General features: G+C 58.4%; 2 protein-coding genes across 3 annotated transcripts; one reads left to right on the forward strand and one right to left on the reverse strand.

Moving 5' to 3' along the window:
* Positions 1 to 384: 384 nt before the first annotated feature.
* LOC119098879 (presequence protease, mitochondrial) lies at positions 385 to 4,971 on the reverse strand. Its single transcript, XM_037221923.1, has 2 exons — positions 4,884 to 4,971; positions 385 to 3,439 (listed from the first exon to the last, which is right to left on the reverse strand). The coding sequence occupies exon 2, from the start codon at positions 3,361 to 3,363 to the stop codon at positions 385 to 387; it is 2,979 nt and encodes a 992-aa protein (XP_037077818.1). The 5' UTR covers positions 3,364 to 3,439; positions 4,884 to 4,971.
* A 284-nt stretch (positions 4,972 to 5,255) lies between these two features.
* LOC119098673 (5'-AMP-activated protein kinase catalytic subunit alpha-2) lies at positions 5,256 to 20,217 on the forward strand. 2 transcript variants are annotated; one of them, XM_037221656.1, is made up of 15 exons: positions 5,256 to 5,391; positions 9,632 to 9,765; positions 10,088 to 10,229; positions 11,108 to 11,201; positions 11,518 to 11,662; positions 11,930 to 12,136; positions 12,636 to 12,741; positions 13,395 to 13,500; positions 14,036 to 14,228; positions 15,351 to 15,508; positions 16,251 to 16,416; positions 17,389 to 17,457; positions 18,480 to 18,572; positions 19,100 to 19,203; positions 19,431 to 20,217. In XM_037221656.1, the coding sequence occupies exons 2-15, from the start codon at positions 9,648 to 9,650 to the stop codon at positions 19,527 to 19,529; spliced, it is 1,800 nt and encodes a 599-aa protein (XP_037077551.1). In that variant the 5' UTR covers positions 5,256 to 5,391; positions 9,632 to 9,647; the 3' UTR covers positions 19,530 to 20,217. The 2 variants fall into 2 exon arrangements, with proteins under 2 accessions (XP_037077551.1, XP_037077552.1); XM_037221657.1 differs by lacking the exon at positions 17,389 to 17,457.
* Positions 20,218 to 21,866: the final 1,649 nt, after the last annotated feature.

A 21,866-nucleotide genomic window follows, 5' to 3' on the forward strand; every position in this document is an offset into this window, starting at 1 on the left:
TTCTTTCGTTAAAAGAAAATAAAAGACAGCGGAACCGTCGGATGTATATGTTTTACTTTGGTCTACATATACCTGTCATAAAACCACGGCAGATGCACATTGCGCATGACTTCTGCATGATGTGACCGGCGTTGCAGCAGAGGTCAGCCGATGACTAATGCACAGTGGAACAAGCGGCCCTGGGCTCCAGCCAGTTGGCCAGCGGACGGCAACAGAGCCCGTACTACACCACACATCCTGCGACAGACCACGCCTATGGCTGAAGTGATGCGCCGGAGACACGGGCTCATTAACACTGGCGGCGCGACAGCCGCAAACACTACTAACGAAACACCACCGTCAGACACAGCCTCACACACGCACGCCCGCCGCCCCGGCCGGCCGCTAGCTCTGCGCCACCTTCCAGCTGCCGTCGAGGCCGTCGCACGGCTTGCCGATGATGCAGGTGCCGGTGACGGCCGGCCGCCGCAGGTAGAGCTCGCCCACGCGGCGCAAATCGTCGCGCGTGACGGCCTTGACGCGGCGCCGGTGCTCGTCGAACTGCTCGTCCGAGATGCGGCTGAGGAAGGTGCGCATGCCGCGGTCGGCCGGCACCACGGGCGCGTCCACCGCCTGGAACACGCCCAGCTTGGCGCCGTCCACATCCTCGGCGCTGAACGGGTGGTCGCGCGCCACGTCCGCCGCCGCGGCGAACGTGTCGAGCGTGCGCAGAGAGTTGGGGTCGCGGTAGCTGTAGAACGACCACAGGCCGCCGGGCGAGGCGATCGCGCCGCCGCCGTACGCGCCGCCCTTCTCGCGGATCTCGCGGTGCAGGTGGCCGAGCGAGAGGAGGCGCGCCAGCACGCGCAGCGCCGCGTAGTCGGGGTGCGCGTACGGCACGGTGGGCAGCGAGCGCGCCGCGTAGTGCACCGGCAGCGGCAGCTGCACGTACGTCTGGCCGCCGGACGGCGCAAAGTCCGGCCGCACGCCAATCTCCTCGCGGCCGGCGCCGACCACGCCCGAGAGCAGCTCGTCGAGGCCGGCGAGCGCCGGAGGTAGGCCGGCGGCGGTGGCATTGAGTGCGCAGCGCATGCCCTCCTTCATCAGCAGCATGTCGGCCAGCATCTTCATCTTGGTGACGAGCATGTCGAGTTCGCCGTCCTCCACCAGCTTCTTGGTAAAGCGCACCTGGTCGAGGCCCGAGTACAGCTGGCGGAGACGCGCCGCCGCGCTCAGGTCGGCCGATGCCACGCCCATGGCGTACTGGTGGCCGGCGGCCGGCACGCTGTTGGCGAGTTCGGCGGCGCTCATCTGCAGCAGGCTGCGCAGCCGCTCGGCGTTGTCGAACGCGACGCCGGCGAAGATGTCCTGCCAGAGCGCGAACATACGGCCGGCGTTCTGCTGCAGGCAGTAGGAGCGCAGCACCAGGCCCTCCTCGTAGCGGCCGGGCTCGACCGGGTCGTCACTGACGGCGACGGCGGCGGACAGGCCGCCCGTCCACAGCTGCTCCTGCTGGTCCTGCTGCCGGTAGTCAAGCCGCTGCGTGCCCATGCGCGTCAGCAGCTGACTGAAGAGCGGCAGCAGCGGTCGGAAGTACGGCGGCACGGTGGACGTGTCGATCACGCAGCGGAAGTAGGTGACGCCGTTGGTCGGCTGCTCAGACAGCTGGACGGGCACGCCGGACACGCTCTCGCGCCGCAGCGCCGGCCACTCGGTCGCGTCCGCGATCTGACGCACGTCCAGAATCGGCAGACTGGTCGCGTCGTCACCGTCCGCTTGCTTCTGCAACAGACGCCGGCCGTCCTCGAGCACCTGGCGGCGGTCGTCGTCGGTGAGCGCGGCCACCTTTCGCTCCAGCAGTTCCGCCTCCTGCCGCTGCAGGGCCGCCTCGTGGCCCGCCTCCGGCGTCATGACGGCCACCACGCGGTGCGGGTTGTCTCGCAGCAGCCGCGCCAGCCGCTGTTGCAGCAGGCGCGGCTCGGCGGCCAGCTCGGCGCGCAGCCGCGCCAGCAGGTCGTCCAGGCGCAGCGTGTCGGCCGGGTCGGCGCCGTGGTACCAGGGCGCCACGGCCTGCATCACCAGGCCCAGGCCGAAGTTCTGGCTCTGGTGCTTGCGGCTGAGCTCGATCCGGTGCAGGATGGCGTCGATGCGCTCCTGCTCGAAGCCGGTCTCGGCGGTTTCGTGCAGTGTGCGCTCGATAGCCTCCACCACCTTGTCGGCGTCGGCGTCGGCCACGCCCTGCAGGCCCACGGTGAAGGCCGTCTCGCGGCACGAGTTGTCGAAGCCGGTGACGTACGGCGTGAAGTCGGCGCCGAGACCCGACTCGATCAGCGAGCGGTAGAAGGGCGCCGACGGGCCGCCCACCAGCAGCTCGGACAGAATCAGCATCAGCAGCGACTCGTAGCGGTCCGTCACGTCGCCCACCAGGAAGCCGACGGCCACGCTCGCCTGGCGCTCGGGGCTCGGCGCCATCGGGTCGTGGCGGCACGCCACGTGCACGCGGCGCGGCTCGCTCCAGCGCCGCTCCAGCGGCACGCGCGTGTCGCACGCGGCCGCCGCTGGCGCGCGCTGCAGGTACTGCTCGTCGATAAAGCGCAGACGCGGCGCCAGCGGCAGGTCGCCGTACGAGAAGAGGCGGCAGTTGCGCGGGTGGTAGTGCGTGGCGTGGAACTGGCGCAGCTGCTCCCAGGTCAGGTCGGGGATGCGCAGCGGGTCGCCGCCCGAGCAGTGCTGGTACGTGTGCGACGGCAGCAGCGCGTTCTGCAGCCGCTCGGCGAACACGCGGTGCTGGTCAGACAGCGCGCCCTTCATTTCGTTGTACACGACGCCCTTGAAGACGATGGGCGTGGCCGGGTCTTCGGGGTTTTCGTGCTCGAGCCGCCAGCCCTCCTGCAGGAAGTCCAGCCGCTCCAGACGAGGGCTGAACACGGCGTCCAGGTAGATAGCCAGCAGGTTCATGTAATCGGCCTCGTTGCACGTGCTGAACGGGTACATGGTCCAGTCGCTGGCCGTGAACGCGTTCATGAACGTGGCCAGGGAGCGGTTGAGCATCTTGAAGAAGGGGTCGCGCGCCGGGAAACGGTGGCTGCCGCAGAGCGTCGTGTGCTCCAGGATGTGCGCCACGCCGCTCGAGTCCGTCGGCGTCGTCTGGAAGCCCACGCTAAACACGTTGTTGGCGTCGTCGCGCGCCACGTGCAGGTACTGCGCGCCGCTCGCCTCGTGGCGCAGGCACGCGGCCGTGGCGCTCAGCTCTGGCACCTCCTGCACGCGCTCCACGCGGAAGCCGTGCACCAGCGAGTCGACGGCCGGCAGCTGGGCAGAGAAGGGCCGGCTCCACGGCCGCAGCCGGCCGCCGGCCAGCGGCCGGCACAGGCGCGACAGCATGGCTCGGCCGATGGCAGGGCTCGTGCAGACTCTGGCCGAGGGCAGCAGCTGGAGCTTATTTATCAGCACGCTCACTCTGGAATGGTGGCAACAGATGTCAGAAACAAGCAGTTAGGTCATGTCACCAATATAAGCAGTGATTGATTCTACCAGAATATGATCCATTTAGTGCTGGCAAAAATGCTGATCATGAGGTTTGCAAAGATAATTGTTAACATTGCTAACCTTGTGAGCAGTTTATCCAATAAACACACATCATCCAGAATTTACTCTGACAACCTGAGTCAGCAGCCATAGATACAACAATAAGAGGTTCCCTCTCAGCTGCCATATCTCAAATCCTCCCAATTACCTCCTAACCCCCTCCTTATTGCCCCCATAACTGCATCATAACCCGACTAATGCCCTCTTTACTGCCTCCCAACTGCCACTTTAGCAGAATTTGATGTGCTCCTATGACTTTGCAAACATGAAACTTAGTAACATTAATATGATGCAAACTATTTGCCTATACTGGAACCACATCAGTGACAAATATCAAACAATCAATGTTCAGAGGCTAGCAGAGTTTGTACAGTGAAATAAACTGATACCTAATACATGGCAAATTAACACTACATCAGGCATTACCACTGCCATAAAATTTGTCACTGCCAGGAAGTTGCCAGGCATTGCCGATGTCACTATATCAGACATAATCACTGCTACTAAACACCACTGTAATGCAACTAGAGATATTACCCATATCTGAAATCTATTCAATATTTTTAGATGTTTTTGTGTTGGTAATTATGGCAAAACAACGGATGTGCTAGCACACTTAGACCAGTACCTGCATCTTAAATGCAGGCTAATCAAAAACCTTACAATAAGCCCGCAAGAAATACAATTGAATTTTGCGCATACATAGCATGTGGTGACAGGCTGCCTCCAAATAAAGACTATAAAGTCACTATAAAGATGTTATATAACTGCCAGATAAGGCACACATGGACAGCAAAGAGCTGCTCACATCATAGTTGAGGCACACACAGCCAGGGTTCAGGTAAGTGGCTTGGTGCAGCCAGTGCTGCTAGAAGTTTTATGGTGAGGGGGGGGGGGCGAACAAACTGGCTCTCATGCTCTGCAATTGATGCTGGCAGTGTGCAGAGGTCCAAGCTCTTTTATTTACACCGTACATACATGCTCTGAAACTGATTTCACTGCTAGGCCTAGCATGTTCAATGTAACATTATTTTTGTCAAAACCCTGGGCCACTTTGTATTGCATTCTCCAGTCAACACCCATCGCACCTAAAACAACAGAAATTTGGAAACTTAGCTCCTTCCCCACCCCTGCAGTTCCTATGCCCCTGCACGTACAGTATCTTCTTGGTCCAAGCTGTCTAGACCATCTCGCCTGCAGGCTGCAGATCTTAAAGGTACCGTCGTTACTTATCGCAGGCTACTTACCAATTTAGCGCTAATCCATCTACCGAACACGGGAAATCTATTCCTGTCAGTGCTAACGTTGATGCCTACCTGAGTCTGCAATTTTCCAATCGGTGGCCACAAACACAGTACGCGGCCCCTGCTGATCTTTGTCGAACGTTGACTCACGCGCAGGCACACAACCAACATGCTTCAACACACATCACCCTTCGCGCAGTCGACGTTTCACATGAATGTATGTAGCGCGCTGCAATTGTCCTGAAGCCCGAGTGGCGAATTTAGAGGTCAAACTTGGCTTATCATTTATCTTTGAAGATAACCTTGAATTCTATTGAACACGCTCATTTTCGATTAAAATATCATTGACATAATTTTTTTTCCAGCAAAACATTCCGGTGTCTTACGTTCATATTAGCAATTTCCTTTGCGTGCTTTCCCGAGGTCATCCGACCACTACGGAGATGTCCAGAGTTGTTGTCGGGCAAGTGGGTGGTACTGCGCGTTTCAGTGTTTTATTGTCGCTTGGGTTGAGGTGTGTTGGGTGCTGTTTTGGAACATTTTCGCCTGGAGGTGGGGGCGTGCGGAATATTTAATAGAGGTGAGCTGTGTTACATCAGAATAGGATACAATTTACTATCTGGTGTAACCTGTAAATAACCTCATTTCTGCGAACTTTTGGGACGCGTGTCTTGCATGCTTGTTGATATTTTTCCCAGACATTCGCATTTGTGTGATGTCTTTCCTATGCGGTGTCTTGTAACGCAATGATATGTCATTAAATACCTTTGTAGTGCTGAAACTCGTGTTTTTTTCCGATTCTGCCCATCCTCCAATAATGGCTTAAATGAAGTGTACCATATTTGTATGTGGTTTTGAATATTAAAAAAAGCCCCTTGGTGCAGTTCACAATCAGGCCATCACAAAGGCATGGTAAAGGTACATTAAAACAGTTCACAAGACCTAGACTCCCCTGGTTTCTCAGCTGAAGGCCCAACAAAATGCACCAACTATCTTTTGCAAGTTATTTCAAGTTGACCCAGACATCCATGATGCTGTAGTAATGCCATTAAACTCTACCCATTGTAATGGCTATGTAGAGATAAAGCTCAAGACAAAAGAATCTTTAGTTATTCATATTTGGTATTTTGTGAGTACAATCTCCACACATTACAGCTGTTGATTGGCTTGTGATCAATGTAGTACAAGGTGTGATAACATAATCAATGATGCAGGGGGAGGCATATTTACAAAATAAAGGAATAATGTTGTCTTGATCAGTCTTTCCACTTAGAAGCAGGCCAATAGCTTCTAGTGAACTTGTCTACCATATCTGATGCTTCTTTAATATCTTCAAATGTGGAACATTTCCTTAAAGGGTATTGTTTTAAGCAGTGTAGGTAATAATTAGGGCTTCATGGTATCATAATAAGGCTTTGACATTATAGCCTTTTCAATGATACACAGCCACAAGGTAAACTGCAACAAATTGCCTGAAGATAACTGTGTTTTGTCTAGGTCACTAACCATGAGAACAATGCTAACAGCATGCTTTGGGCAGATATAGGCCGGCCCTCAATGGGGAAGAAATACATTGCATAAAGAAAATAATATTTCTCAAATTGAGAGACTTTGTAATCTGCTCCAAAATCATGGTCTGCCATGAGATTTTATGATCTTCTGTGATCTTTCTTTGTTTTGTATGTCACATATATTATGAATCACTCAATAGTTCAATTTATCAATTCCTGACCCATCATTCTGATAGCTGCCCAAAATTGGAAGTTTTGCATATCTCTGCCCAATTAAGATTTAGTTAACATCTGGCATAGTTTGTGAAGCAGGGTTTTGTAGGGTCACTCTTTTCATGTTCCTAATAATCCTTTCCACCATAAACCCTATGTTAGAATCAAGCAGGCAGATGCATCTTCAAAAATACTGCAAGACTGAAATCGCACATAAAGTACCTCAAAGTACCAACTAGCCTAGTGCCTGCTGACATGGAAATATCAGCTCTCATGGTCTTGCCTCACAAGTGCTCTATGAGCACTTGTGCAGTGCTGATTCATTGCACACAGCAGATGAAATGTGGGCCAATGCCTAGCAGTATTCAATAGCATGTATGATGACCATCCACAAAAATAGTCTTCTAGCAGTGTTGGTGTACTAAACCTTGAAGTCTTTTAAAGGGACTTGAGGCCCTTCTCTCACCATTAGTTTTTCATAACCCTAGCCATGCTAAATTTTTCATGACCTAGTCTAGAGCATGGTGCTGAAGTTTCAGGTCTTGCTGGCAAAATACATTGTTATTTTATCATTCTGGCAACAAACCCAATTTGTGATTCCTAGAGCTGATTGCTCAGAGTGTGGTGCACAGGAACTGAATGTGCAACAAATGGTGGTGCTGTAAAGGTCATCACAGGCAAAACTAGAAGAAGAAAATAGTAAAAAGTCCATTGAGAGCCCAGCATGGTTTAACCTGGTCTAAGGTCTACACACACTGGTGTTGGTCTCCTGCATCATTGCTGTGTATGTAAGCAGCATAGTTGAGTTATTTTTCAGCTGTGTTTATCTACAAAAGAGTGTTTTATATGAGGAATTTATCATGCTTTTTTCCTTGCATTTCTAGATTGCTTAGTTATCAAGATGTTGGGGGCCTCCTTGTGGGGTGAAGGTGGAAATATCTTGCACCAGGGTGGTGGTTAATGCATCTATTTTGTTATATTTGGCTGTTTTTATTAGGCATTAAGAGGTCAGAACTAGTAAAAACAAAATCTCACATATCATTCCTTCTCTTAACTGACAGGTTCAAATTGCCTGCCTTGGTTGGCAACATTGGCTGCAGGAGAGGGAACAGTCTTAAGGCTTGGCATGGTTGCTTCCTTTTGCAAGGGTTAGCTAAGAATAGATTAGATATGACTGTATTGAAGAATTGGTAAAAACCATTACTAAAGCAATGAATTGTCTGTCATGTTTGTCATGTTTTGAAGACACCTTGGCTAGGCTGTGCCACAGTTGTAGTCACATATGTGCTCTGGGTTACCAGTTGTGGACTGTTCTTCTTATTGCAGCCATGTTTGCAGTGTCATTTCTGAGTCTCATCCTAGGTGCCATTGGATATGTTTGCCAGATTTGAGCCTTGAAGACTAGATTCTATCACTGAAAGCTATTGCTGCTTCTAGGGTCCATCTTGGGATGCAGGAATCCATGATCTTTAGTGATCATCAACAACTGTCAGCATCAACAATGCCACCACCAATTGTCTCTTGAAAACAAAATCAAACTTTCACCCACTCTGACTCAGATCTGAGGTTTTCAGTCTGGTCTGCTGGAGTCCATCTGCAGTCTGTGACCTACTCCTGTCAGGTCATGGTCTGCGTACAAACCAGAAAGGTGCAATGCTAGGGCCGCGCAATCATTTGGGAACAATGCTGGGACTGCAACTTATCAGTGACAAGACATCCTGCATGCATGGGTCATCATATGCACCAGAGTAGGGTGGCATGAGCAAGAGTGTATTGGAGGAAGGGGTGGCAGGGTCATGATGTTTCAGCAAAAGTTACATTCAATTCCATTAATTATTGGTTGACAATGTCCACAGCTTATTGTCCATTATATACTGCCATTCCCGAGCTTTTTTCTGGAGGGCAGGGCTGGTCAGGATGATAGAGTTCATGCAATCTTTGATGCTGGGACTTTCAGGCCTCTAAACCAGGTGAACATGAGTACACCCTTCCTTGCAATGTTTTGCCTTAGACCGCAATTCCTTTATCTGATTAGCTTGGTCGAGCATTTTGCTCCAGTACACATGTATATTTCATCGGCTCGCGAAGCGTGGGCTCGGGGGAGCTCACCATCGGTGGGTACAGGCCATTTCAAGCTTTGCTAATATGCATTGATTTTAGTAGCTGACGGTTGATGGTTGGGGTGGACAGCCGGCGACCGCAGCACGGCACCGCGGTGCGATTGTCGTGGTTGGGGTGGACAGCCGGCGGCCGCAGCACGGCGCCGCGGCGCGGCTGTTGTGGTTGGGGTGGACAGCCAGCGGCCGCAGCACGGCGCCGCGGCGCGGCTGTTGTGGTTGGGGTGGACGGCCAGCGGCCGCAGCACGGCTGCTGGGGCGAAAGCAGCTCATCTTTTAGCTCTTGTATGTATGTGGATCTGTACTGATGTTTGAAGCGCTCCAACATAAAATGGCCAGTCCTAGTGTCGACTCGATAAAGTAAAGAGGTGACACATGTTAAAAAGAGCACTGTAACAGCAATCGCGCAGGGATTCAGCAAAGGCGCACACACACAAAACACACATGAGATGCACAAGCATACACACATACATATTCATCAAGCCGCAGCAGAATTATTGCGCAGTTCACGCTTAAAAGACGCGAGTGACAAAGTGCGGAGTTTCCGGGTTTCAGTTAGATGTTAGTATGTTATTGGCCAGGTAATGGCCGCTCGCTGGCCTCGTGGCTGGGAGTGAGGAGCGGCCGACCGGGCCGGACCGACCGGTCAGACAGGCCGGGTCCGTCCGTGACTCCCGGCCAGTGTCGCGGGCTATGCGAGGCAACTCCCTGACGGCACGTGCAGGGTCACGCATCTCGCCCAACGGTCGCCTCAGGGTTCCGTCATGCTTGTAAAACATTGGGCGGCGTGGTTACAGGCGTTCGTGCTGTGGAAAGGTCTCGTTAGTGATCCAGGACCCTATTCCGACACTGCGCTGTTGCAAGGTCCACACCGGCCTACAGCGAGGGAACCGTGCCACGCGCTGAGTAGTGAGATTGGTGCGATCGCAGGCATGCCGTGTGCCAGATTCAGCTCTGGAGCCGTGTCCGCCGTTCTCAGGTGCGAGCAGTGAGCCATGGCGGAGGCGCCAGACATCAGCGGTAACGTGACGCCCGGCGGTGGGGCCCAGGTCAAGATCGGAAACTACATCCTGGGCGATACCATTGGCAAGGGTACCTTCGGCAAGGTCAAATGTAAGCCTGCCGTCCTCGTGCGCACCAGTGTGCGTACCAGCAACCAGTATTTGTTGATATCGTTGCGTGTATCTTAACGTTTTGGTTTTTGCGTTGTTGATTGACATTAAATGTGTTTATTGTCATGTTTGCACATGCGTCTAAATGCTGTTTTTGTATGTTTTCACGTTGCTCTCTTTCAGCGGCTGCTTTTGACAGGCTTTGGTTGTTATGCCCATGGAGTGGCTGTTCTGGGAACTAAGATTCTCCATTTTGCGTTCTCTCGACATCAAAATGTTTTGCGAGCATTCTAGCTCTGTATCGTGCATCTGGTGGTTTTCAGTTGCTGTTCATCAGAAGACGCAGAATCGGGTGGCTGTGAAGATTCTTAACCGGGAGAAAATCAAGAATCTGGATGTTGCTGGAAAAATTAAGCGTGAAATCCAAAATCTTAAGCTCTTCCGACACCCCCATATCATCAAACTGTGAGTTCACTGTGTAGAAGACACTTGATGAACCAAAACCTCATGCCCGAGCTGTTCCTTAAATGGTCCATTGCATTTCATCTGCATTCTACATGCGTCTTTTTTGGTGGACGCTGCCCGGCTCGCGTTATCGTTGTATTCCGAGCCATGTTCGTGGCGTATCGTATTACATTGTTATTATGTCAGCTATCCTCTTGCACTGCGACCGTGTGCGCTCGAGTGTCGTGCAGCATCAATGTCGTGCAGTATCTATTGCTTTCATGTAATTCGTCGGTTGGTCTGACTTTGGCAAAACCAGTCACGCCACACGTGACTACGTCCAACCGTCATTACAGGTCATTTAAGGTCAACTTACTGGTGTTGAACCAACTTAGTATGTCCACGTTTGAGAAATAAGTCATCACTGACGAATTTCCGCATCAACTACTATCTGCATAACGTGACTTTGAGGGGCGGAAGATTTAAGTCTGAGGTGATCCGTGCTTTACCGGACCTGACCCTCACTCTTGTCATGACCTGACCGTCGGCCTTGACCTTTTCTGACCTTTACCGTCAATCTTTGTTGGTATGGTTTGAGCCTGAAGGGCTCGAGCGCGCCGTTTCGTTAAGTTAATAATTGGGTGTAGAAAGCCAGGTAATTAATAAAAAATTGGTTTAACTTAGTCATTTTTCGTGACCTTGACGTCATCAGTAGTGTGGTGGACCTCAACGTTCCGACTTCCCTGTGAGATTGACCCGTGCTGTCAGTTGCCGTTTCAATTTTTCCGATGTTGTGATAAATCCCCCGATACCGAGGGGTGGTTTTACCTGCCAGGCGGTCACACGCGGCCAAACGCCCCGGGCGGTGTGGGGTGACCGTGGCTACCCGTCCGCCGCAGGTACCAAGTCATCAGCACCCCCACCGACATCTTCATGGTGATGGAGTTTGTGTCGGGCGGAGAACTGTTCGAGTACATCATCAAACACGGCAAGGTAACGCGTGCTCGGCGGTCGTCAAGAGAGCTGTGTTGTGTCGCTGCGGAGAGCTGGAAACACGTGCCACTGTGCTGTACCAGCAGCACAATGCCGTTGACAAGCTGGCTGCATCGGAGCTGCCGGGCGGCGCAAAAGCCGCCATCGGTTTTGAATACCAAAACAGAACTCGGCCGTTGTGCAGCACGGCCTCTGACCTGCGCTGCGTCCGGTGCGGCCCGTCTCGCTCACAACATACCCCAGTTCCGTGTCTGCGGTACGTGACGCCTCGTCTCGTTCCGTGTCTGTGGAACATGACGTCTCGCCTACTCCGCAGCTGAAGGAGCAGGAGGCCCGACGCTTCTTCCAGCAGATCATCTCGGGCGTGGACTACTGCCATCGTCACATGGTCGTCCACCGCGACCTCAAGCCGGAGAACCTGCTGCTCGACTCCAACCGCAACGTCAAGATCGCCGACTTCGGTCAGTGGGCCGTGGAGCGCTGTCCTCCAGCAGCTGCGTGGCGGCGCTGGCCGGATGTTTGTCGGCGCTGAAATCGTCAGTGTGTTCTCAGGCGTCACGTTACGCATCGTTTGCAGTTCTCATTCGATTCTAGTTTATTTGTGCTGTTTTCCGCGAACTCCTGCCATTTCTGAGAAATATTTTGCTCGTCTGCCAGGTGCCACGGCTCTTTCGCCCCCCCCCCCCTTCCCCCTCCTCCCCGCTCACCGCCTACGCGTGCTCCCGCAGGCCTCTCAAACATGATGAAGGATGGCGACTTCCTGTCCACGTCTTGCGGATCTCCCAACTACGCGGCGCCCGAGGTGATCTCGGGCAGCATGTACGCTGGGCCAGAGGTGGACGTCTGGTCGTGTGGCGTCATCTTGTACGCACTGCTATGCGGCACGCTGCCCTTCGACGACGACCACGTACCCACCCTCTTCACCAAGATCAAAAGTGAGGCTGGCGACGCGGCGCGGCGCGTGCTGAGGTGCGGAGCGGCGCGCCGCGCACCAGGAGTGAGGCAGCTCCTCCGTTGGTGTCGGTGCTGGCTGGCATTCGTGTAGGGGACGTGAAGAGTTTATCGCAAATTGGATCTTCGTACAACCATAAGCTATCCGCACGCGCCTGTGCGTGATAGGACTCACAGGCATCCTTCACTCGTGCCACCGCCGTTGGCTGGGTGCAGTCCGTTTTGTGTGACCTTTACGAGCTGCACCCGCCGTTGGCTGGGTGTAGCTCATCAGCTCCAGTAAGGCCGACGCGGCGGTCGCCAGCCCCAGATTGCCGTCGGCCGGGCCGGGCCGGGCCGAGCCGAGCCGAGCCGAGCCGAGCCGAGCCGAGCCGAGCCGAGCCGGGCCGGGCCGAGCCGAGCCGGACGGGCCGGGGCCAGGCGCGGTAGTCCCGGTGGGCGTGGCGGCCGATGACGCGACGCTCGGTCGTCTCTGTGCTCCAGAGGGCGTGTTCCCAATCCCGGACTACCTGAACAAGTCTGTGGTCTCGCTGCTCTGCCACATGCTGCAGGTGCAGCCCATGTGCCGAGCCACCATCGAGGACGTGAGGTGAGCGTGCGCGGTGGCCCGGCTCCGGGCGGTCAGAGCGTACCGCGAGAGTGAGGCGCGCTGGTCGGGCGCAGTACCGCTGACCTCGGATGTGCGTCTCGACTCAGAAGTGAGCAGGGTATGAGCCTGCTCGTGCGTGCCACGCCAAAGTGAGCAGGGTATGAGCCTGCTCGTGTGTACCACGCCAAAGTGAGCAGGGTATGAGCCTGCCCGTGCGTACCACGCCAAAGTGAGCAGGGTATGAGCCTGCTCGTGCGTACCACGCCAAAGTGAGCAGGGTATGAGCCTGCTCGTGCGTGCCACGCCAAAGTGAGCAGGGTATGAGCCTGCTCGTGTGTACCACGCCAAAGTGAGCAGGGTATGAGCCTGCCCGTGCGTACCACGCCAAAGTGAGCAGGGTATGAGCCTGCTCGTGCGTACCACGCCAAAGTGAGCAGGGTATGAGCCTGCTCGTGCGTGCCACGCCAAAGTGAGCAGGGTATGAGCCTGCTCGTGCGTGCCACGCCAAAGTGAGCAGGGTATGAGCCTGCTCGTGTGTACCACGCCAAAGTGAGCAGGGTATGAGCCTGCTCGTGCGTACCACGCCAAGGCGTCACCTCACGGAACCATAAGCTCGTGACTCCGATCTGACGCTGTGTGGCCGTGCCCGGCAGGAACCACGAGTGGTTCCAGCAGGACCTCGCCGCCTATTTGTTCCCGGAGCCCTCGGAGCAGGACTCGTCCATCATTGATCAGGATGTGGTGGCCGACATATGCACGGTAAGTCTGGCCAACGGCGCCCGCAGCTTCTGGGCTCTTGGACGCCGAGCTGCCGCCGGCCCCAGCCTCCCACTTCTGCAGATTCCATGCTTCCCAGACCCTGGACTCCCATGGATCCCGGGCCTTCTCTGACCCCATTTTTTACGGATCGCAGGCTTGTCCGGTTCATATCTGCCCCGATCCCAGATTACCCAGAACTGCTCCCGCAAACCACAGACTCCCATGCTGCCACAGACTTCAGGCTCCCCTGAACAGCCCCACCCTTGAACCACAGGTTCCGGCCTGCAAATCGCAGATCCCCTGAACGGCTAGCCCTCCGGGCTCAAGACTGTCGGGTAGTGGGGATGTGGTCTTTCGGATTGTGTTCACATTTTCAAGTTAATTGCGGCGTGCCTCACATTAGCGCCGCACCTGAGCTCCGGTTGGCGGTGGTGGTCGTGCGCCGCCATGGCCCCGTGTTCAGTGGCCCGCCCCCGCCCCCGCCCCCTCCCCGCTGGGAACGCCGCTCACCAGCTGCGCGTGTCGCTCGCGGCAGAAATTCAACGTGTCGCCCGACGAGGTGCACGCGGCGCTGCTGTCGGAGGACCCGCAGGACCAGCTGGCAATCGCCTACCACCTGCTCATCGACAACAAACGACTGGCGGGCGAGCCGGAGAAGTTCGAGATGCGCGACTTTTACGGCCCGAACTCTCCGCCGCTCACGGCGCCCGTGAAGGTCGGCCCGCTCGGTACGTGGGGGTGGTGCCGGCGGAGGCGGACTCGGCTCAGGCGGTCACGCTGGGGCCCGGCGCGCTTCACGGGAGCCGCCGCGGCGAGGACGGAGGTGATGGCGCGCTTGTTCGCGGCGGTGGTTGTCTCGTGCTGAGTTCTGGCTTTCGTGTGTTTGGCTTGTGTGCTGTGGGGCATGGGGTCCGTTGTCGTCTCACCATCGGGTCCACGAGATTGGCGCATCGCGTCCGTGTTGACGCCAGCTGTCGGCATTGCCCGGAGACGGGCGCGGGCGGCCGAGTGCTCGGTCAGGCCCGGAGCGACGCCGTGCGGCGGGCCGGTGCGCCGCCGGTGCGCTGACCCACCGCCCGGCCGTCCCGGCGGGCCGGTGCGCCGCCGGTGCGCTGACCCACCGCCCGGCCGTCCCGGCGGGCCGGTGCGCCGCCGGTGCGCCGACCCGCCGCCCGGCCGTCCCGGCGGGCCGGTGCGCCGCCGGTGCGCCGACCCGCCGCCCGGCCGTCCCGGCGGGCCGGTGCGCCGCCGGTGCGCTGACCCACCGCCCGGCCGTCCCGGCGGGCCGGTGCGCCGCCGGTGCGCTGACCCGCCGCCCGGCCGCCCCGTCGGCAGGTAACCCGCTGCCGTCCGCCGAGCCGGCCGGACGGCCCCCACCCGGAGCGAATACCGCGTGAGTATTCGCCGAGCCGGCGCGCGCCGCCGCCCGTCGCCCGCCGGCGCCGAGAGGCCGGCCGGCCGGCGCGCGCCGCCGCCCGTCGCCCGCCCGCCGAGAGGTCGGCCGGCTGGCCGCGCCGCACGGCGCCCTGGGCTGGGGTCGGGCTGGGCCGATACTGCCGCCGCTGGCACCGGAAATGAAAGGCATTTCCGCTGTTCGTCGGCGTGCGGTGCCTAGAGCGGGGCTGTTTGTCCGACGGCAGTGTTTCAATAGGGGGATGGCACAGCTAATAGATATCTGGCCAATTTATGCTGTGCTCTGTGATGTCATCAAGGCTTGATTAGTACGTGCTGTCACATCTCATTCGAACCCTGTACGATACGCCTGACACGAGTGTACGCCGATTGCCGCGGATCGGATTCGCCCTGACCTGACCTGACCCGAGCTGACCTGGCGTCTGTGGGCCGGGCAGCGTTGCGGGCCGAGCCGCCGGCGGCAGGGCCGGGGGAGGGCGGTCGGCCGGTCAGCGCGCCGCTCAAGCGGGCCAAATGGCACCTCGGCATCCGGTCCCAGAGCAGGCCGCTCGACATCATGCACGAGGTGTACCGCGCCATGCAGTCGCTCGACTACGTAAGTCATCGAGTCGGGTCGGCGCGGCCGGCGCGCCTCGGCAGCGCGGAAGGGGGGGGGGGGGGGGAGGGCGGGAGTACGCCTGTGTGTGTGTGTGTGTGTAGTGAACGTCGGCTGTTGGAGTTTGAGCTTGCAGGCAGCACGCGACTCCAGGCCGAAGGAGGTGCGTCCGGCGGCCGTCCATCGCTGCGGTTATCCGTGATATCGAGACGAACGCAGCGGCCCCCCTTGTTCTGAGGAGCGTGTCCACAGAAATGCCGATGTCAGCGCTCTTCTTGTGTTGCTATTGGTCAGCGGGGAGCCTGAGAGCTGAATGCGTTCGATTGAATGTGGCGATTGGCTTTCGCCGAGTGGCACGCTCCAGCGCCGGGCTGTTGAGGAGGTCTGCAGAACACCCACGGGTGGCGGCGTGGGTGCTTTATGAACTGCACCGCCCACTGGTTTTTTAAAGTTTGGTTTTGGAACCCATTGATTGCATGGGCAGAATTCTTTGTAGGCCGATGCGCAATTTGTCTTATAGGAACCAAAATGTTCATAGTACGTGGCCGTCATCGTAGCATTGTTATCGGTTTGAAGCGAATGCCCAGTTTTCTTTTTTTTGTGTAGTCATTTTTTTTTCAATTTTCTGTGTAGTCAGCCTCTGCATAACTAAAGGCAGCCAGTACGCAGTCTCATCGTGCGCGACCACGCCGCCCCGTCTCGCTCGCGTTTCTGAACGCGCGTGTGCCCCGTGCGTTCACAGACATGGAAGACCATCAACAACTTCTCCGTTCGCGTGAAGCACCTGAACCCGGTGACGGGTCGCTACGTGAAGATGGCGCTGCAGCTGTACCAGGTGGACGGACGCAGCTACCTGCTCGACTTCAAGTCGATCCCCAGCGACGACTCTGCGCCGCCGGCCGCCAGCGGTGAGTGGCCGCCGGCGTGCCGTCGGCCGCCCCCGCCGGGCGCGGCCCGCTGTCGGCGTGGGACCGCAGTTAACCGTATCGTCGAAGCGTCCGCGCCGTTAACCGCTACCGCACTGTCCGTCCGGTGCCGTGTGCTGCGACCGTCGCACGGCTGTCTGCTGCCAGCGGTCACACACACACACGCAGTCGGCCGCCACTGCCCTGTCCTGTCCTGTCGTATCCCTGTCCCTGTCCCTGTCCCTGTCCCTGTCCCTGTCCCTGTCCGTGTCCCTGTCCCTGTCCGTGTCAGTGTCATTGTCCGTGTCAGTGCCCACGTCCCTGTCCATGTCCATGTCCATGTCCATGTCCTTGTCCTTGTCTCTATGCCTGTCCTGCCCTGTTCTGCCCTGTCGCGCCCCGTGAGCAGCCCCAATCCGGCCAACCGGGCCTAGTCCGCCCTTTCTTTCGTCGAGAGCCCCGCGTGCCGCCGTGGTCGCCGCGACCGTTGTCGCGCTGTCGGACCGGAGGTGCGCCTCTGTCAGTCCCACCCTCTCGCCCTGTCACTCGAGCCCACCCTCACTCCTTTCGGGCGTCACCGCTGCCGGCCAGAGCTCACCCCGGACGCCCCCGGTGCGGTGGCGTCCTCAGTTCGCCGCCGCGCTGCTCGGCCCAGCGGCGGTCGTTGGCGATTGGGGTCGTGGTTTTTCGTACTGTACGCGTAGACTAACTGTCGTGAGATTCACCACCGTTTCAACCCGCATCCCACGTCGTGTAGCCCGCATGCCCGCCTGCTGGTTCGGTGCGCCACCGGTCGCATGTACCGGCGAGCCGGCCACCGTGCCCGGCCCTCCCCGGGCCCGGCTCTGGCTTTGGTCGCGTCGTCGTCTGGCGCGGCTTGGCTCGGGCCGCCCTAACCCGTGAGCGCAGCCGCACGCGCCGCCGCCGGGCGCTGCCCCGCCGGCGTCCGGCTGACCCTGACCTCTGACCCGGTAGCCGCCGCCGGCGCCGCCATCCCGTCCGTGGAGATCTGGCCGCCGGTGAACGGGCTGGACGAGAGCGAACGTGAGTGGCGCCCGCCGCCGCCAGGAGCCGGCGCCTGGCTGCTGACTGCTGGCTGCTGGCTGCTGGCTGCTGGCTGCGGGCGGCGGCAGGGCCGACCGCTGAGTCGCACGGCTGCTGCTCACGCTGGGGGTCGCGTTTCTGTCCGACGCCACCGCTCTCAGACTGCGCTCGACGTTTCGGTCTCGCTTTGTTTGGTTGTGGCTGGGTTGACATTTTCATGTGCTGAACAGTTGTAGCGGCACGAAAGGCTGTTGTATTAGTACATGCGAATCGCAAAATTATGTGCGCACCGAATCCCAGGTGTGGTCGCTATTATCACGCTCCAGCATCTCGTTCAATGGTACTGACGCATGCACTTGGGGTCCTTTAGGATGTGCGAGTGCATGCCGAAGCCTGGGGTATGGCAAGCATCGATAGCCAGGCATGCGTTCCTCGTCACCTCGAAACCATGCAGGTGTTCTCTGTCATATTTATGTATGCCTTGTAGTTTCCTGTGCTCGGTTTCAGCAACATTTTGCAATGGGCGGTTAAGTTGCTTTACCACCTCTGCTCTACCCGCGCCTCGAGTATTGTTGGACTTGTGTTCGTGCTGACTTGTTACAGGGGTAAGATGCACGAATACGCACCGGGAAACCGTATCTTGGGACAACCCATGGGTTGAGTAACTCGCTTAAGATCGTTCGAGTAAAGTTCGTCGGGATATTATTGTGTAGTATTGAAGGTCATGCAAGCGCCAGATGTGAGCTGAAAACGCTAGGGCTAAAAGCGGACTTACATATTGACGGGTACGCGATCAGTTAGCACAACATGGAGGACGCTGTATTTTACGGTGGCATCATTCATGGCACTGCAGCTTTTGAAGTTTCGTTTGTGCGTCACACGGGTGTTGGAGTCCCCCATGGGGTAGGCTGTCCTGTGTTTCCCGCCGTCCGTTGACTGGCGCCTGGAGGCGGCCGTGTTCGCGCCGAGCCGAGTGAGTGTGCGGCCTGCGGCGGCCGTGTCTGACCGGGTCCTGTGCGCAGAGCCGGCGGCCCAGCCTGCAGCCGGCCTCCTCACCGGTCAGCCGGCCTCCGCGGGAGCCTCGTCCGCCTCCGGAGGAGCCTCGTCAGCCTCCAGTGAGTGCCGCCGGCTCGGCCCCGACCCGTGTCTCCGGTCTGGTGACCTGACCGGGGCTGGCGCTGCGGCCGCGCTGGTCTTCAGGGCCGCAAACGCGGATGGAAGGCGGCATTGGTGGTCGGAAGGCGGTGTGCAGTGCGGCAAAAGCCTTGAGTAGTCCAGAACGTAAGCCTTATTTTGCCGCAAATGTTGATGATTCAGGTATTCCTGTGTCGGGATTCGCAGTATATAGACTCATCTGGTCCCCACCGGATACGTATTTGTATGGTATATGTATAGACGGAGCATCAGTTAATGCTCGGACAATTTCACAAATGGCCCGCGGATGGCAACCTGGCCAGCCAGTGAGTCGCACTCATATTTGATCACTCAATTGATATCACCCATTGTCATAGTCTGTCTGAAGTCTGGGACCCGCGAGCCTGTGGGAGCGGGACTGGGTCTGGGGCCTCGGCGCAGGACGACTGCGCCGGGCCGGGGCGTGGCTGCCCAGCCGCCGTCGCTGACGTCCGCCGCGCGTCCCCAGGCGTCGCCAGCTACTCGTCGTCGAGCTCGTCGGGTGCGGAGGAGACGGGCCCGCGGCCGGTCTCGGCGCCGGCCGGCACGCGCGACGGCCGTCTCTCGCAGCAGGTGAGGCGGCCGGACGCGGCTCGAGCTGCCGCCCCGCCGCGGCGGGCGGCGGGGGGTGACCCTGAGCTGGGAACTCTCCGAGTGGGGCCGTCCTTCCGCTCGCTGTTTCCAGCTACCGCGCGTCAACTACTTCGCTCGTATCTCAGCGGTCACCGATGGGGCTGTTCGCTAGGACCGCACGCTCTTCTCGATGGCATGGAGTGACGTTTGGGCCTGGTGTCCGGCAGAGCTCGGCGGACGCTGCCGCCCCAGCCACGGGCGCCCGCCACTACACCATGGAGTTTTTCGAGATGTGCTCGGCGCTCATCACACAGCTGGCCCGCTAGGCGGCGCTGTCCGTCTGTGGCGGCCGCCAAAGGTGGCGTCGCGGCGGCCTGTTGGAAAACTGCGACGCAAGGATCGGAGAGTAGCGGACATGAAGCTCCGAAAGCGTGGGGTTCGCGTGGTGGTACTGCGGCACTCGAATGCTCACCATTAACTTGAGGAACTTGGAGCGACGTGTGGTTTGGGTGTTGTGAGCAGTTGTGTCCCGTTTTGGTGAAAGTTAATTGTCCTGCTGTGCCTGGCGCCGTAATCGTACGATAACACGGGCCTGTTCGCCCTGTCATTAGCGATCGTTTTACTAATCTGTGAGTAGTTAGTCGTCTCGCGCATGTAGTCCGCCGTAAACCGTAGATTGAACACCCTTCGCGTCGTGAGATGTTGTGCCGATACCCACATGAGTGCAATGGTAACGTAACCTGGGCGCATCGGTTGATTTGACATTTGATTTTAGCGGCCAGGCATGGGTGGTGCTGCCAGTGCTGAGGGGCGGGGACACGGCGCCGCGCCCGTCGCTCCGGGCGAAGCGTCGGGTGCGGTGTGGGTGGTGCTGCCGGTGCTGAGAGGCGAGGACACGGCGCCGCGTTCGTCGCTCCGGGCGGGGCGTCAGGTGCGGTGTGGGTGGTGCTACCCGTGCTGAGGGGCGAGGACACGGCGCCGCGCCCGTCGCTCCGGGCGGGGCGTCAGGTGCGGTGTGGGTGGTGCTGCCCGTGCTGAGGGGCGAGGACACGGCGCCGCGCCCGTCGCTCCGGGCGGGGCGTCAGGTGCGGTGTGGGTGGTGCTGCCCGTGCTGAGGGGCGAGGACACGGCGCCGCGCCCGTCGCTCCGGGCGGGGCGTCAGGTGCGGTGTGGGTGGTGCTGCCCGTGCTGAGGGGCGAGGACACGGCGCCGCGCCCGTCGCTCCGGGCGGGGCGTCAGGTGCGGTGTGGGTGGTGCTGCCCGTGCTGAGGGGCGAGGACACGGCGCCGCGTCCGTCGCTCCGGGCGGGGCGTCGGGTGCGGTGTGGGTGGTGCTGCCCGTGCTGAGGGGCGAGGACACGGCGCCGCGCCCGTCGCTCCGGGCGGGGCGTCAGGTGCGGTGTGGGTGGTGCTGCCCGTGCTGAGGGGCGAGGACACGGCGTCGCACCCGTCGCTCCGGGCGGAGCGTCAGGTGTGGCGCGGCCTTTGAGTCCGCTCGGGAGGGGTAGGGCGACCGCGTGGGCCTACCATCCGGGGCTGTGTGCCTGTAGGCTGTTCGGACGGCGGGGGGGGGGGAGGGGAGACGCACCAACTTTGTCGTGGGTGTGTCGGGATGAGGGGCGGTCTGTTGTGCGTGAGTCTGCTGCGCTAGAATGGAGAGGCTGTGTCGGCGTGCCATTTTAGAGGCTTATGGGCGCATGGTGTGTGCTCTCGCGCGGGGTAGACTGTCGGCGCTCGGCAAGATAGACGGTAGAAACACCAATCCCCGCACCGCGTCCTTCGCGTCGAGTTTTATCCACTGAAGAACGGATTTGGTTGTGACGAATGATGGGCTCCCGCGTTCTTCCGCGCTGAATGGCATTTTCCCTCTGAATGAAGCCGTCGTGCTCAGTTGTGTGCCCCGCGCGGAGTGAGAGCGATTTTGGAGTAACTACGGTTAGGTCGAGCGTCGTCCACGGGTGGAATGGCCGGTCGGAGTTGGTGCCTCTTCTTCGACGCCCGTGGTCTGCGTTGACCGGGCATTTTAGTGTGGCGCGCGGGGTCGACAAAGACCCGCTCGGTAGATTTAACATCGCGCTCCACATGGCTGGTCCGCGCATGGTGCATGTGTGGCTGCAGACCGCCAGCTAGACATGATGAATACACTGGGATAGATTGACACGCGTGTCATGGCGTCGTGGGATCCCTGCGGCGCCGTCACTTCGCCGGCCAGCGACTGAGCCATATCGAAGGGTCCCGTTAGCTCCTCCTGCGCTGTGCGGTGGTGGCGGAGCCCGCTGCCCGCGGCTGCTAGCCCCGCAGAAGCCCGCCATGGTACTGGGGCGGTGAACTTCTCTACTCAGAAGTTCTCTACAGAGGCCTTCGCTAAGTGGCCTATGCTGACTACCTTACTTAGAGTCCCTTACTGACCGTACAGTATCGCGTTCCGGTTCTACGAAGTGAAGGATCAGCAGACTAGTAATGAGCTGAGTGCGAACCGGTCGTGCAAATGTGCTCGTGATACGTTTGAAAATATTACTGAGCTGGGACGTCCAAAATATAGAAAGAACATTCCAACCAGCCTGCTTTAATTCAACGGGAGACTTCCTGATAATATTTACCCCTTCTTCAGCCTTGTTCAGTCGAAGTGATCGAAAACGGATTTAGACACGCTAAGAAAAACAA

The sequence above is a fragment of the Pollicipes pollicipes genome, unplaced genomic scaffold, assembly GCF_011947565.3.
Source record: "Pollicipes pollicipes isolate AB1234 unplaced genomic scaffold, Ppol_2.1 Scaffold_4740;HRSCAF=5597_pilon_pilon_pilon, whole genome shotgun sequence".
Classification (NCBI taxonomy): Eukaryota; Metazoa; Arthropoda; class Thecostraca; order Pollicipedomorpha; family Pollicipedidae; genus Pollicipes; species Pollicipes pollicipes.

Coding starts and splice junctions, on each gene's coding strand:
- LOC119098879 (XM_037221923.1), bottom strand. CDS start 3,363: ATGCTGTCGCGCCTGTGCCGGCCGCTGGCCGGCGGCCGGCTGCGGCCG.
- LOC119098673 (XM_037221656.1), top strand. CDS start 9,648: ATGGCGGAGGCGCCAGACATCAGCGGTAACGTGACGCCCGGCGGTGGG. Junction 11,202..11,517: donor ACATCATCAAACACGGCAAG/GTAACGCGTGCT, acceptor CCTACTCCGCAG/CTGAAGGAGCAGGAGGCCCG. Junction 14,229..15,350: donor CGTGAAGGTCGGCCCGCTCG/GTACGTGGGGGT, acceptor TGGGCCGGGCAG/CGTTGCGGGCCGAGCCGCCG.